At 37.3% G+C, this 17,139-nt stretch overlaps 1 protein-coding gene across 5 annotated transcripts in view; it reads left to right on the top strand.

The window, feature by feature from the left end:
* Window positions 1-17,139, top strand: part of LOC106466322 (PHD finger protein 3-like) — a 185,870-nt gene that overhangs the window by 40,163 nt on the left and 128,568 nt on the right. For all 5 annotated transcript variants that reach the window (XM_013926598.2, XM_022394301.1, XM_013926595.2 and 2 more), the window contains exon 3: window positions 4,771-6,992. In XM_013926598.2, coding sequence (XP_013782052.1) covers window positions 4,771-6,992 — 2,222 coding nt within the window. The remainder of the gene's footprint in view (window positions 1-4,770; window positions 6,993-17,139) is intronic.

Genomic DNA, 17,139 nt, shown 5'->3' with positions numbered 1-17,139 from the left:
TGTACATTTGCTGTTATATTAAAGTTTTTCTTCATTACCCATTCAAGCCATCTCCAGCCATTATTACTTCTCTAGTTATTTCCCTTACTTCTATATCACACATTTACTCTCACTCTGATCTGGATTGTCTCCTATGTCCAGTTTGTGCTTTACAGTGTTACATGTTGTGCACAGCATCCTTCTGTGGCTCTTGCTTCCATTTGTTATCCATTGAAACCTGTCCAATTCTAGTGATATTCTCCTATTACCCTTACTGGTTGGGTTCATCAGGTTATCTGTATTATGTATTCCTCCCTTTCTCCTTTATTGTACATCTGATCCATCACCTCCCAATGTCCTTGGCTGTTCATTTCTGTCATTCTTTGAAGGAAGTTATTTAGACTGACATGTGGACCACTCCACACACTTTGGTGTCATGCTACTTGCCCCATTTGGTGGTTTCCTGTTCAGCTGGATATTGTCTTCCCCTTGTAACCATTCTCCATATGTCGGTACAACTCTGAGTGGGTAAGTTATTTTTGTTTCTTTTCTCATTTTTTTTCAGGGACCTACTTCATATGTTATGGATCTTGCTTGGTGGTGAGTGGTGCCTGTCTGGTATACTGATATCCAAAATCTGCACCGTGAGATCTATAAGGTCCATCATGTTCACTGTTGAGATGGGGTGTTCCACAAAACTGCTTGCTGGTTCTTCCTCTTCAAGGCTAGTGGCAAGCGAAAATTTGTGCACTAGAGAGCAGTCAAATTGAGTGCGTGTTTGTTGAAAATACTTTTTTTTTAAAGTTAAAGAAAACTACCATAAACAGAATACTGGATTAACCACAGGTTCCCCTCTTTTTCCCCACTGCTTTATGACTTATATGGATAGTTTTGAATGTATTGCTCTCAATAATACCTCTTTAAAGCCTGATTATTGGATTAGCTTCTTGGATGGTATGTTTTTGATTTTACAACATTGAGATGTCGAGTTGAAAACACTTGCTGATTATCTAAGTAATGTTAATTCTTCTAAGTGTACAGGGGGTGCCCATTATACATTGTGATGCATTCCTGGAAAGTGGGATGCACATCTGAAACAATGTTAATCAACACAATCTTTAAATGTGTTATGAACAATTTCAGTTCACCTGTGAATAACTTTTTTAAATGGTGCAACATGGCTTTTTTTAACTACAGTATAGTAAACAAAACATGTTGTAAGAACATTAAAGGACTAAACATTGATATTGTTTAATACATACGAGTACTGTAGTGGTTGTAAGGCTTGTATAGGTGAGTGAGTATGACACGGGCTTGGTCAAATTGACCAACCACGAGATATCTTCCCCCTAGGAACAAAGCTTGTAACCAAACAAGATTGAAGGCTTTGTCAGAACAATGACAATATTATAGTGAGTAATTTATGTTAAATTTTCTACTTATTGGAGGTATGGTGAATAAATTAGAGAAGTGGGGATGCCTATTGAAATAATGTCACATTTCTCTTTTTTTTTTATATTGCCTTATAGAATTAAGAACTTAAAATTTATATAATATTAAAAGATTACTAGCTACGATTTTATGCTGTACTAATTGGCATAACATATACAAAAAGTAGTCTAAGTTTTGATTGTAATTCACTAAATTCTTCGTGACATGGGCAGTAAAGGATGCATGGGCAGAGAAGGTTAACACTAGTAAAGAAACAAGGCAACATTGTTTCAAAAATATTGTAGGTAATTGATAAATACTACACCAGGAATAGTAGTTGACAGTGTTGTAATGCTCTAGTAACGAAACAAGGCAACGTTGTTTGATACATGGGTAGTAATTGGTGAATGCACTACTAATAAAACGACACAGAGCAATGTAATGTATAATGGGGACCCACTGTATTTTGTTTTATTATTAGATTGAACAAGGTAATTGGTCACATTTTTGGTGTATTTGTTAAAAAAAATATTAATAGAACTATTTCTACAACTGTCTCCATGTTGGCACAAGAAAGATGATGTTATTCATCTTCTCAGAAACTAACAGATTTTCATACTTATATAGACAGAGCATTTAAAATTTGTTTCAATATATTTAATTTGAAGAATAAATTGAATTATATAAAAAGCATTGCTAATGATAAGAGGTTATCATGTTGGCGTAATTAAACGTATATTGCAGAAAAAATATAAAAAATTTTGTTAAGCATTGTACTAGATTAAACTGTCTACATAAAGAAAATTAATATTGCCATATATATACAAGATGTAATTAGTCAAACTGCCAGTGTGTTCAACAAACTTAATTTTATTCCTATTTTTAAACCAATTAACAAAATTAAAACAAGACTTTCTAATACTAAAGAGAGAAAAGATATCTTGGATAAAAAAAAAGGTATTTATAAAATTTAATGTGAATGCAATAAAAAATGTATTGATCAAACTAAACATGACTTAAAATATTGTCTCAATGAACATATAGGTTATGTCTATATACTATAAAGATGCTAATTTTTCTACTTGCTAAAAATGCTGTCAAAACAGTTCATTTGATACAATGACATGAAACAATAATTTTTAAATGAACCTAACACTCAAAGTGAATTGAATATTGGAGAATCAACAGAAATTTTGTGCTGTAAGTTAAATCTTTGCCAAATAGAGATGAAGGGTTAGTTGATGCCAGTGTGCAGCCTTGGAAAGCAATATTGTCATACCAACCTTAAAGTTTACAATGATTTAAGAAGCCTTTTCTCTATAAAGGTATCCTGTTGTGAATGTTTTTACTCTTAATGATGGCAGCATAAAGCTACCAATAGATTTAGTCTTTTAATGTTGACAGTCAACCATATAAAGCTTTTATTGTGCATTTTAAACATTATTCTTATTTTTAACAGCATGTCTTAAAGCTGGAGATGTGAAATTTCAATCTATAACAAATTTCTTTCAAGGTTGTCTAAAAAGATATTCCTAAGATGGTAATGGGACTGGTTCCCCATGGCCAAGCCAGCCAAAGTGGAATGATGAGGAGAATCCAGCATTTTGTGTAGTTGATCATGTTGAGTACCTAATAAAGAAGGAAGGGTGGGGGGTAGACAGAAAATTGACTTAATGCATCCACAATCAGAAAATTTTTATCTGGAGGCCAACAGGGTGGAAGAAAATGGATGTTTGAAGTTGCAAAAGCATCAGTCATCACACTGTCTAGACCAGTGGTTTCCAAACTTTTTCACTGGCAACACACTAACTCACTTACCTTGATTTGTACAACACCCATGCTGCCACATGCAATATTCTTTAAGAGTTTTTTTTTTATGTTCTCAACTATTCTTCATTTGGTGAAACTCATGACATCCCTAACAACTTGGAAACTACTGACCTAGACATTTGTAAAGCTATTGATAAAACAAAGGGTGGGGAGTAACCATCTATCATTAGAAATAGTCTGGCAGTTATCATCACACCAGGAAACATTGCAGGCTTGAGGTTAAAAATGTTGACAATCGAGCTAAAGAAGTTGAGAACTTGCAGCAAAGGTTGTAAAAGTTCTGCACTAATTTTTGATGTATGCTACCACTGTAGTATTGTGTGTGTGAACTAAGACAAATTGTTGGTGTAGAAGGGCAAGAAATCAGAACAATAATGCTAAACAGCCTAGAGTTTTAACGTGTTGATGTGAGCTGTTGCTTTCAGAAGAAACTGAGTTGTAATACTGAGAAGAGGGCAGTTGTCTCACAGTTAAATTTCCATATGAACATGCAATTTGCCAGGGACACAAACACTCAAAAATGGAAATAATGGTCTGGATATGTTAATCACCAAAAATGATCAACAGTACAGCCATATTATTTTCCTGCTGGAGGCAGATTGTATGAGTAAAACCTCCTTAAGAAGTTGTAAAATATTTGATATTGGTATAAACATTAGCATCAGCAGTTAATCTTTACTTCACAAACATCACAATGAGCAAGGGTTATGTATGTTTTTGTTATGCATGTACAGTAAGTCATTGAGGGTGGGAGGGTGAGGAAATCAGAGTAAGTATATGTATATTTTACATTGTATTAAGGACATTGAGAATTTAAGTCACATTATTGTTGATAGCATGAAAACAACTCAACAAGAAAAATATTTTAGTATTCCAAGGATAGTCTATCTGATTTTAATATATTTTTTCTAGCGAGCATTTTATTCTTATAGCATTTTTTAAATATTTGTAACAAAAATAAATAGTTTAAACTACTAATAGCCATTCATAAATCAGTGAGTCAGTATTTGTTTATTTATTTGGCCTAGGTTGATCATCCTTAATAATTTCTTCCTGATTTTCACTGATTCCAATCTTGCTAGTACTTGCATTTGTAGCTGCAAAATTTTGAATTTTATTCTTAATGCCTCATTTTTGCTTTTCTCTGTAGCCAGTGTCCAGATTCTCATTTTGGAGAAGTACACAATACAAGTTTAGGTTTTGGTCCATTGTATGGTGTTTTATTTTTATGTCACTGAATACTTGTGTAGCAACCTTCGGACAACTTCTGACCCCCCCTTTCAGCCATATTAGATGTTAGCTGACTTTCATAGAATTCTCCTGCTCTGTAATTTATTTCCAGCCCAGTAATATTAAACAAAACATTTTTGTTAGTAGTGTTTAATTGTACCACAATATTTTAGTGTAAAGTTGTGCTACATTTTAAAATGTACAAAGTGTAATTGTAATATGCATAATTGATTGATTTTAGTTTGTTTTTAAAAGTACTTATCTCCAATTTCTCATTTCTCTTTATTTATGTATTTATAGGGAGAATGATTCTGCAAATGGTGATAGGTCTTTTGAGAAACAAAATTATCAAACCGAATCATTGTGTGAACAGCAAGTAGAAGGAATTAATCTTGATAATGAAAAAAGTCCAAATTTCTATAATAAAGAGTTACAAAATCAGGTAAATAACAATCTTGATAAATATGATTCAGTGCTTCTACACAATACTGAACTGAAAAAAGTTGAAATAGATTCAAAATTCTCCAAAAATGAAGAAAAGCCAATTGAAAATAAATATGAATGTGAGGACTTTTTGGAAACACCAGTTGTTCAGACAAGAAGGCAAAAGCAAAAACTTGATGAAATCATAACAGAGCACTCATCTCCAAAAACATCTAAAATACTCGAACATTCTGAGAAAATACAAACTTTCGGTACTGTATCACACTCACCTGGAAAAAATGAAAATGATATAACAAAAAAACAAACTAATAACCTTCCAGAAAAACCTATAACACCCAGAAAACGTGGGCGACCCCGAAAAAATACAGGTGGCAATCAGAAAGACACTGAAAAGTCAAACTTGGAGGAGGAGAAGAATGCAGTGCTTGAATCTTCACCTCAAGATACACCTTTACCAAGAAAAAGAGGGAGACCTAGAAAGTATCCTCTTCAGCCAGCTACTAACCAACAAACAGCTATCAAAGTTGTATCCCCACCAAACCAAAGGAAGCGAGGGCGCCCAAGAAAGACACCAACTTCTGAAAACAAAGGAAATCAAGAGCAGGAGTCGGAACTTAAGAATGAAAGTGATGATAAAACAGAGCTCGAAACTTCATTAAGCAAAGAAATGTTGCTTATAAAAGAAGAAAGTGAGACTTCATCTCAAAATAAAGACCAGTATGATATAACTTTCTCTTCAAAACAAACATGTGATAGGAGCACAAGTGAGACAAAAGTTTCTGAAGAAAACACAACTGTGTTGATGGTTAGAGATCAAGAGCTTAATAAGAAATATTCTTTGGAAAATGTACATATTAATACAAAGACAAATGAAACCAAGTATTCAGAAGAGCATAATAATAAATCTCCTTCAGGAGTTAAACATCTTAATAAGAAAACAAGTGAAATCAAGCATTCAGAAAACTCTGTTAATGAAGGAACAACAACAGTACTAACAGTGAAGCAATATAATAATAGTGCATGTGAATCCAAGCAGTTACAAGAATCTGATAATGAAGAGAGTGTAACTAAAATAGCATTAATGCAACAAGAACATTGTAAAAAGTATCATTCAGTAGGAAAACTTCGAAGTAGGAGCTTGAGTGAAACTAAGCAGCTGGAAGAATCTGGTTTCCAAGCTGACATAATTAAGTTGACACTTGAGCATGAAGAAGGTACTAAGAAACCTCCATCAAGAGCTAAACAACGAAGTAGAAGCATCAGTGGGAATAAGCATTCAGAAGAGTCAGGTAATGAATTTGATGTAATTAAGATGACACCAATACATAAAGAGCAGACTTTAATATCTGAACTGAAATCTAAAAAGGAAGTGGATAAAACAAAAAAGAAAGAAAAGTCAAAAATTTTAGATAATGTAGATAAAGATGGTATGAAAAATGAGAAGATTAAGACAGACAAATTGAGACACTATTCAGCGGAAAGTGAGGGTGGTCAAGTGAAGATCAAAACAAAAAGAATTCATGTCAGAAGAGAATCTCGAACTCCATCTATAGAAGCATTGTCTATCGAACCATCTCTGTTTAGTACCCCAGATGTAATGATTAAAAAGAAATCTGGAAGTAATTCTGAACAACAGCCTGAACATGAGGAACAAACATCAAACACACCTAAAGTAGAAAAACATAAAATATCTTTATTAACAAGACTTGACAGTTCTGAAAAAGATTATCAGAAAAGTTCCATTGACAACAGCAATAAAAATGATGTTTTAAAGACCATAGATAATTCAGTAAAAGATACAAGTGTGATTGAAGAAAGAGTTGAAGATAACAAAAATGAATTTGTTAATCTGAATGAGAAAGTTTTGGAATCTGCAGAGAATTTGATTCCAGTCGAAAATATATCTACAGATGAAAGTAAAACTGCTGAAGTAGATAAGAAACAGAGGTTTACACCTAACCAGAAAAAGCCTGTGGATAATAAATCAAAAGATAATAAGAAGTTTGACAAGGATTCAGATAATGTTCAAAAAAGGAATAGAACAAAGAAGACAAATGGGCTTCAAACACCTAAAAAAGGTATTTTTCAATTTTAGTTGCTTTTACTGTGGAATAGTTTAACCTGTAAAATCAGGAGTACAATACTATACTATCTAGAAAAATAAGTTGAATTTGAAAACCTTTTATAGTTTTCTTCAGTTCATGTTTAAATATAGACCATGGGGCTAATTTATTAAATAACACTTCAGGAATGCTACTCACATCTCCACAGACTTGAGAGCTATTACCTCATGGCACTGACAAAACGTTTTTGTGCCTTTGCCATGCCTGTAAATGAAATTTCAACCCTTACATGTATTAATGTTTGCTGTGCCAGTCTGTGATGCAATTACTTCTAAGCAGTGATTACATTGATTAATGTTAAAAATAATAAACTAATCAAAACTGGTGTGTCTGATTATTCCAACTATTTAAAAAATCAAACACTTTGCTACCAAGATTGTTGTTAAGAAATTAATAACTGTATTCTTTAATATTGTATAAACAGGTGTGGATCTGGGAGGGGGGGATCCTTTTTTTTTCTTCAGAAAGTAATACAATACAGCCAGACATCCTTACACTACCAGGTGGTATTGAAAAGAAATATTAGATGTTAGTGTTTATATTTTATTGAACTATTAATTACCAAAAAATGTTTTTTGGGTTTTCTGAAAACAGTCCGTTTGAGGTTTAACTAAACTTCTTCATTTATACACTTGATCAGAGTATTTGCAGCATTACTTAAAAATATAAACTATAAACAAAATATGAGAAAACACTGGGGTTACTCAACTTTTTTTGTGGTTTAATGGAAATTCCCATATGATCATTGGCTCTAGCTAGTGGATGGTGTTTGGTTTTGCCATATGTTCAGAGCCAATGAACAAATAGGAATTTCCATGAGAACACAAAATAAGGATCACTATCCTTTGGTTGTTTTGTATTTAGTGTGACAGGTCCATAAATGTATATAATAAAAAAAATAATAATTTCTTTTTTCTTCTAAATAGCAAAGAGATTTTTTTTTCATTTTTAATTCTGGTCAATAAATAATTATTTGTAAGCTAATACAATAATATAATGTTGTTTAAGTATTGCCATAGTATATTTTCATGTTTTGGCATTATTCAGACACTAACAATGACTAGACATTTAAGATTTGTTTTAATCAAAATTAGTATTGTTTAGGATACCAGCAGCTCATATAACATGGATTTGTAAAAGAATGGGGTTTCATTGTTTAGATGTTAGAATTCTCATGAGAAAGTTTTTATATTGTTGATGTCTAAAATAAGTGATAATGCAAATGATAGGACTATAGGTAATTTTCTTTTCTTTTTTTTAATATTGAAAATTGGCATCCTGTTTACCAATGTTATAATTGTTTCTTGAAATTTGATTGCATATAATTAGAACTAATTAAAAATCTGAAGTGTTTGTTTTGAACTGGTTTTATTTTCATATCAATAACATTACTATAAATAAATGATATAAGTTTTGAAATCACTGGATTATAACCAGACTGAACTAATTACTTCAAAAATATATTAATGTTAATTTAACTTTGACTTATTTAGGTTACTTAAGGACTATATGATCAACACTGAAAAATTGAAAGTACTATATTTTTGTAGCAGAAATCTTTACTTGTACTTAAAAAATAATGAATATGTGGTTACTGTGTTACAAAGCTAGCTTTTTAAAAAGGCCATTCTACCATCACTGTAAAAATGAAACATTACTGTAACTGTTGTGAATAAGTTAAACGTTGTTGTTTATTGTTAACACAATAATACTATATTACCTGAATATGCTCTCTAAATTTATTCATTCCCTAATGGTTTTCAACTTTTGTGAGATAATTATAACTATCAAAATTTTTATTTTACAAAATAAATTGACGCTATTCTAATTTTTTTATTTGACTTTAAATTCCCCTTGAGGTGGATTCCTGTACGTAGTGAGGGGATCTCCCGGGGAAGGTTCTGTATTTTCAGTTTCCTCATCTGGGATCTAAACATCCACCCACATGTTTGCCATGCGTGGTGACCCGTGAAGGGGAGGAGAGAATCCTGGTGGTTTAGTGGCGTTTGGGGCACTACAACAAACCACTTTGGCCTTGAATTCCTGTAGACCGGTGGCCTTGGGGTGCCCCCTCAGGATCAATCGGCTGTTCATGTAGGCCTAGGGTCAACTGAGTACCAGTGTTGGGCATTCTCAGTGGGTGTTGTGGACATTGTGTCTGATGCTGGTGTTTGAGTGTAGTGCTCACAAAAAACCTTGGAATTTTTGTAGTGTCCTAGTTTGACATTGTAGTGCATTTCCTCGTAGGAATCCATTGTGGGTGGGGTCAGTGGGCACTGAATCTTCCTCTTTTTATTATGGATCCCCCAAATCCTAAAAAAAGTTTATAAAACTCCGCTCATTGGTAGATGACCATGCCTTGAAGACTCCAAACAGCAGTCTCCACCACATTGTGCAACTGTACCTCATTTCCTGATCCTACATTCACTGTATGATAAAAACTTTAGGGCAAATGTCTCCCTTTTTTTATATAGAAGAGATTAGAGGGGCTTGTTGGCTCTCCAAAAGCAGTTAAGAAGCTCCGTTCTGAAGACATCCTGGTGGAAACATCCTTAGCTAAAGACAGTGAACTTCTCCTGAATTCCAAGGTCATTGGGATTATACCCATTGAGGTTACTTCTCATGCTTCTTTGAATTCCTCTCAAGGAATCATTGTTGAGAGGGGCTTGAAGAACATCCCGAATCAGAGATTCTTGCTGGTTTCTCCAGCCAAGGAGTTTCAGCAGTTCGAAGGATCTCCACTTGTCAGGATGGAATTATGGTGCCGACCAGTGTTCTTATACTGATGTTTACATCTCCACATCCACCTGCTTCAATAAAGGCAGGGTATCTAAACTTTTGGGTACGGCCATATATTCCAAATCCTCACAGATGTTTCCAGTGCCAGTGGTTTGGAAACTCAAAGGCATCCTGTCGTTGTTCTTTAACGTGTGCTCATTGTCGTGTCAAAGATCGTGATGCCTACATGTGTGAACTGGACCCTTGCTGTGTGAACTGTAAGGATTCCCACCCCTCATACTTCTGATCTTGCCCTAAATGGGGGGGGAGGAGAAAGAGGTACAGCATCTGAGAGCTGTGAACAATATTTCTTTTCCTGAGGCTCAGAAATTGTTGTCCCCAACTCCATCTTGGACTTATGCTGCTGCATTACATTCCACTGCTACAGTGGGAGTGCTGACAGAACTTTTCATGCCTCTGACAGAATCATTTTCACAGCATCTGAAGAACCTTTTGCCCTCTATGGATAAGCGAGTTGACAAGTCTATGTTTACTCATGTCTCTGTCCCCACCAATGCTTCCAGTGACTGCCAGGGTCCATCTCCTTTGGTTCGAGTTTGTTTCCAGTGCTAGCTCGGGTCCATCTTCTATGGCCCTGCACTGCAGAGAGATTATTCTTCCACATCCTCAGTCACTGAAATCAGCTTTTACAGACAGAGATCTGCCCATTTGACCTAGGGCAGGATCCACGGAGGTCTATCGACCTCCATTTAATAAAGAAAAATGGTGTGGTTGTAAACAGAACAGTTCTACTCCCCATTCTCCTCCACCTAAATAAATATGGCCACATTGATACAGTGGAACTGTTGAGGTTTCCATTCTAATTTCGATGATATTAAGGCCTTGATCAATCACTATCATCCTGTGTGTCTCTCATTACAGCAAACATTCCTGAAACCTGCCAGTAGTCACATTTTGGCAGTTTTCTTTATACTGGAATGACAGGTTGAGTGATGGGCGAGTTCATGGAGGGGTGGCATTGCTGGTTGACCTACCTTGTCTGTGCCACTAAATACACCCTTGGAAGCAGTTGCCATCAGGGTTTCCTTGGGTTATAACATCACTGTTTGTTCCATCTACCTGTCTCCCGGGGAGATCCACAATCAATCAGACCTTGATGCTTTCATCGAACAGTTGCTGTCTTCCTTCTAGGAGACTTTAATGGGCACAATCCCCTTTGGGATGGTGACAATGTTGATGGAATGGTCGTTCCACAGAACGTTTGCTCTCGGATCATGACCTGTCTCTCTTTAACACTGGTGCTTTTACTTACTTTCATGCACCTAGTTAGTTTTCACTGCTCTCTCAGAACTTGATCCTGCCATCGTCTATCTGCCATCTATAGATGACTGTGTGGAAGCAGTGACTGACTGTATTATAGAGGCAGCTGCTCATTCTATTCCAAAAACCTTAACACAATTTCCACAGTATACTCGTCCATGATGGAATCCTGCCTGCCAATGGACACAGAAGGCTCAAAAATGGGCCTGGGTTATCTTCTGACAGTATCCCTCTCTTTCTAACTGTGTACTTTATCAGCAGGCCCAAGCCCACACTCAACAAGTCAGGTATCAAAGCCAGATAGAATCTTGGATTAACTTCACCTCCAACAGCTCTTCTACCACCAGTTCCAAAGTCATCTGGAAGACGACTTGGTAAGTCAGTGGGAAATATGCTTCCCATCCTCCTTTCCATCTTGCTCTCAGATGGCCAAAAAGTTGCTGATATACGAGGCATAGCTGATGCTCTCAGGGATTCTTTCTTCTATTACTCCAGCACTTCTGTTTCCTCTCCTGCCTTCTTGACCATCAAGTCTCAGGCAGAGCAATCACCTCTTTCCTTTTGGGCAGATCGTCTTTATGACTATAATTGCCCCTTCACACTGGTGGAACTTAAACTTGCTCTTCATTGGTCCGGCAGTACATCAGTTGGACCCGATGATATCCAGTACGAGATGCTGTGCCATCTTTCTCCTACCTCTTTTGCTATTCTGGTACATTTTAACCAGATCTGACAAGAAAACATTTTCCCAGATGCTTGGTGCCCGGTTATTGTTCTACCTTTTTCTAAGCCTGGGAAGGATTCCAAGATTTCTTCTAACTATCATCCAATTGCTTTGACTAGCATGTCTCATTTGGTTTCTGGAATCAAATAACCTCCTTTTGCCCACCCAGTGTAGTTTCTGTTGACAGCACTCCACCATGGACCACCTGATTCGCCTTGAGACCTCAACCAGAGAAGCTTTTCTCAAGAGAGAATATCTTGTTTCTATCTTTTTTTATCTTGAGCAGGCTTATGATACTACATGGAGGTATGGCATTTTACGGGACCTTCACTCATATGGATTGCATGGCCATTTGCCCATTTCTATTCATAACTTTTTACTTGACTGGTGATTCCAAGTCCGTGTGGGTGCGACCCTCACTCATTCTTTCACACAGGAACTTTGAGTGGGCTGTGTCTTGAGTTTCACACTTTTTAGTATCAAAATAAATGCTATTACTCACCTGCTCCCTCCTACAGTTGCAAAGGCTCTGTTTCAACAACTTTCACATCTCGTGTCGGTCGTCAAACATAAGGTTTATTGAGCAGCAGCTTCAGACTGCTCTCAATTGAGTGTTTGAGTGGTTTTACCTTTTCTTTTTCCAAAATCACTTGTATGCACTTTTGCTACCAACAGGATTTGCACCCTGATCGCGAGCTCTGTCTCGGTGATGCTGCTCTTCCCGTGGTTCCTGAGGCTAAGTTTCTGGGACTTGTATTTGACCATAAGCTCACATTCGTATCACACATTAAGTAGCTATGTGTCAAGTGTACAAAGGCACTGAACATCCTTCGTGTCCTCTCTCCCATCTCTTGGGGAGCAGATCATTGTTCTATGCTAAAGATTTATCGTGCCCTCATACGATCTAAAACTGGACTATGGGTCTCTGGTCTATAATTTCAGCCAAGGCCTCTACCTTGAAGTTGCCAGACCCCATTCACCATCAGGGGCTTCGGCTCTGCATTGAGGCTTTCCACACTTCTCCGGTTCAGAGTCTGTACACTGAGGCCCATGAACCTCCTCTTCACATCCACCATTTGTAACTTATCTGCAATATGCTATCAAGCTTCGATCCTAGCCACAACATCCCACTTAGGGTTGTGTCTTCCTCCCTCAATGGGCTATGCTCGTTTGTCACATATGGTCTACTATTACCACTTTTGGCCTTCGAATCCAGGAGCAGGTGGCTGAATTGGATCTGTAATTGGATGACATTGCTGTCCCCACTGATCAGCCCATTCTGCCATGGCTTGTCACCATCCCCAACTGTGACCTTTCTGTAAGTCATCTGAGGAAAAGGATACTCCCAATTAGAAGTACTGTCTTCTCTTTGCTGAACATCTTTCAAACCATTCTTCTGTATCCGTTTATACGGATGGTTCAAAATCAGATGACTGTTTGGGTTCTGCCAAGGTCTGTTATGGCTAGGTGGTTGCTCACAGAATCCCTTCTACAGCTTCTGTGTTCCCTGGATCATGTAGAAGCTGAGCAGTACACTGACTCTCTCAGCTCCCTACAGGCCATGGAATAGCTTAATGTTATTTCTCATCGATAGTATCCATCGACTGGCCCATTTTTCTTTATCTTCCATTTCTATTCAGTTTTTCTGGATACCTGGTCATGTCGGTATTTGCAGGAATTAACTCACTGACACCACAGCTAAGTCTGTCTGCTCTGGTGCCGTCGCGGCCATGCCTGTGCCATGCATGAACTACGGTCCTGTATTCAAGGCTCGGCTTTGCACCAGTTTGCAGTCGGCTTTGGGTGAACATCATAACAAGCTTTTGCAGTTCAAACCTACGGTTTCTCTTTGGCCATCTTGTTTCCACACGGATTGTAATGAGGAGATTGTTTTGGCACAACTATGCATTGGTCACAGTTTTTAAGTCATCATTTTCTTTTATCTGGTTCAGACACCCATTAATGTGTAGCCATTGTGACACTCAATTTACAATTGCCCAGATTTTACTGTCGTGTTATCGTTAAGAGCATGAGCGATGTCACCATTTTGGACATGTATTTTATAAAGGTTTACCTTTGACATTGGACAATATCATTGGCGGTGATGACACTGTCCAACTTGATTGTGTTTATAACTTTTTACAGGCCATTGGCCTTTTTAGATGTATCTAACATTTTAGCTGTTTTTTGTACATTGTTTCATTTTACATTGATTTATTTTTACCTTTTTTAGCCTATTACTCTTGATGTTTTTACTCGTTTGGCACAGATAGCCAAGTTGCTTTGCACCAGTAATCACCAATCAACAATAAACATGACTTTAAATTTAGGCTACTTAAAGAATATCAAACATACTATTTTATTTGACCAAATATTCATATGCCTAAAATAAAATAAGTTGTGGTTATTCATTTTCCTTGATTTATTTCAAAATGTTTGACAAACTGTGACTAAAGTTAAAGATAAGGCTTTTTCTGATAATTCATATTTTTTTTGTCACTTGATAAAATTTTCTTGACAATTTTACAGTCAGCTTTTTATGTCAGATCTTATTATTTCCACAGTTTTAACACAAAAATATTTTAGAACTGATATTTTGTGTAATTCATGAAAAAAAGAAAAAAGTTCATATTTTAATTCCCACACAGCTGAGTTTTGTCTGTGAGCAAAACATAACCCACCTATTGATTGTTTTATTTTCCTTTAGAGAATTTTTCTGCCCATCACAAAGAGTGATTTTATTTTTGCAAAGAATCTATCAACCCTTGAGAATATATTATCCATTTTTTAATTTTCAAATATTTTTCATAGTTTTTGTACAGATCTTATTGTGACAGATCAAGTGGTTTTTATCATTTATTAATAAAACATAACTTTGAAAGTTTAAATATGATTGGGTTGAGCAAGAATTAGACTATGTCATAACAGTAAATATATAGGCTTAATAATTGTCTACTAATTGCTGTAAACTTTCCTTTTAGTTCCTGATAGCACATCCATCTCTGTTTGTCCATATCGGGGTGGTTTACTAATTTCAGCCCTCCCCTTTAGACTCGTCTTGGCTCTTTATGTGTTTTCTCACATAGTTCGGGCTTTGCTCATCATGCTCTGTAGATGCGATTTCATTATTACTTGGACGACTGGCTCATTCCGAGCAGGATTTGGCCACTCATACTCACCAAATCCTTTCCCTGGCGGCTCGTGTGGGCTGTTTGATCAAATTAGAGAAGTCATTCCTTCAAACCACTCAATATCTCATTCATTTGGCAGTCTTCTTTACATCTTTGTTCTATGGAACTTTTAGCTCACCATGCCCTTTCAGCTCAGTTACTTACTGCTCACAAGGTTCTATCACTTTTAAAGATGTGGTCCTCCATGATTGCACTGATCCCTCTCAGTTATGCCCATAAGAGATCCCTGCAGTGGGCGCATCACAAACAGTCGAACCCTACTCTTTCCACCATCATTTTCCTTCCTCCTTCCTTGCAAGACGATTTGCAATGGTGACTGGATTGCTCACCATACATTGGTGAGCATGCCATTTCCTCCCCTGTATCTAAATCTTCATCTTTTTATAGATGCATCCCATCAAGGATGGGGGGGCATGGGTTAATCACCAGGAAGCTTTGAAACTATCTTCCATATCAGTGTTCTCAAACTTATATTTGTGCATCGGGCATTACAACACTTCCTTCTCGCCTGTCAATGTCTGGTGATGGTTCATTCGGACAACTCTACAGTGGTGGCATATATCAAACACCAAGAGAGCAACCAGTCCAGAGATCTATGTTTTTGGAACATTGGATCTATTATACTGGGCTCATGCACATCACATTTATCTTATCACATGTCAGGTGCCAGGTGCCTTCAGTCTAGCCAAGGATCATCTTTTGCACCCAGACCAGATCTATCCAACAGAGTGGGCATTAGATCCTCTCCTTTTCGGGAATCTTGGCCATAGATTTGGTTCTCTTCAATTGAATGCTTTTGCTACAGGCCTCAATACCAAGTTGCCCCTCTATTGATCACCTGTACTGCATCCACAGGCTTTAGTAGTTGATGCCTTCAGCCAGGATTGGTCGCATACATATTTTTATGTGTACCCTCCAGTCTGATTGACCACTTCACTCCTTGTCGAGTCCTCCTGATTGCACCCTGTTTGCCAGTGCAACCTTGTTTTTCGAGGTTACAACGTCTGATCCTATCACCACTTGTCCCCTCTTTCACTTTCTCCCTCCATTCTTTGTCAACCTCGATCCCCATTTCTACATCCCAATCTCCCCATCCTGACTTTTGTCTGATCATTGGCGAGACAATCCAGTTTCACACATCAAGTCACCTTCTTGTTAGCTAGTTCCTTACAGCCATCTTACAGAAGGGGTTGGCTGTTCATCCCTGCCTTGCCTCGAATGATTAACTTGGTATGGTCTGCTTTTCAAAATATGGTTTTGTGGTCAACCATTGTACTATCTCCGGTGATGACGTTCCTCCGGGCTCTCCACCACATTGTCACTCTCCTTTCCTTGAGTAGATTATGGGAGTTCTTACCATTTCCAGTTCCAAGCCGCTGGGCTGGTTGACCACAGAGGCACCCTCCTGAATGCGTTCCACAAGGAAAAGGTTAGAACCATTCAGTTGAGAGTAGAGCGGTGGTGTTCTGGCTGTGTAGATGCAACATGGCCTCCTGACACCATTTATACAACCTCTGGAGTCAAACCATCACCTTCATAGATGACATGGTCTCCTGCTAACATTTACACAACCACTAGAGTAAGCCATTGCCTTTTGGTTGATGTGGCCTCCTGATACCTATTACACACTTTCTGGAGTTAGCCATTGCCTTTTGGTTGATGTGGCCTCCTGATACCTATTACACACTTACTGGAGTTAGCCATTGCCTTTTGGTTGATGTGGCCTCCTGATACCTATTACACACTTACTGGAGTTAGCCATTGCCTTCTGGTAGATGTGGCCTCCTGACACTTATATCACACACACACACACTGGAGTTGAGCCATCACCTTCCTGGTTGACGTGGCCTCCTGCTTCCTTTTAAACAAACACTGGGGTTGAGCTGTCATCTTACTGAACGACGTGGCCTCCTAATACACTTTATGTAAACACTGGAGTTGAGCCATCGCAATTGCAATTTACCCCATTATTTGGGAGACCTCATCCTACCTTCAAGTGGAAGTCGGTTTCCAGTGTAGAGGTTTTGGATTAGAGTGAACTAATCAACATAAGTCCTCACATGAGATTGGGTTGTCTATCTTCCTCCCCCAATTGCTTTATCTGTGTCTTTGGTCACAGCATTAGTAT

This window comes from Limulus polyphemus, unplaced genomic scaffold, assembly GCF_000517525.1.
Source record: "Limulus polyphemus unplaced genomic scaffold, Limulus_polyphemus-2.1.2 Scaffold2221, whole genome shotgun sequence".
In the NCBI taxonomy this organism is placed as follows: Eukaryota; Metazoa; Arthropoda; class Merostomata; order Xiphosura; family Limulidae; genus Limulus; species Limulus polyphemus.
The sequence above is the reverse complement of the archived record's forward strand: the minus strand, read 5'-3'. Positions and strand labels throughout refer to the sequence as shown.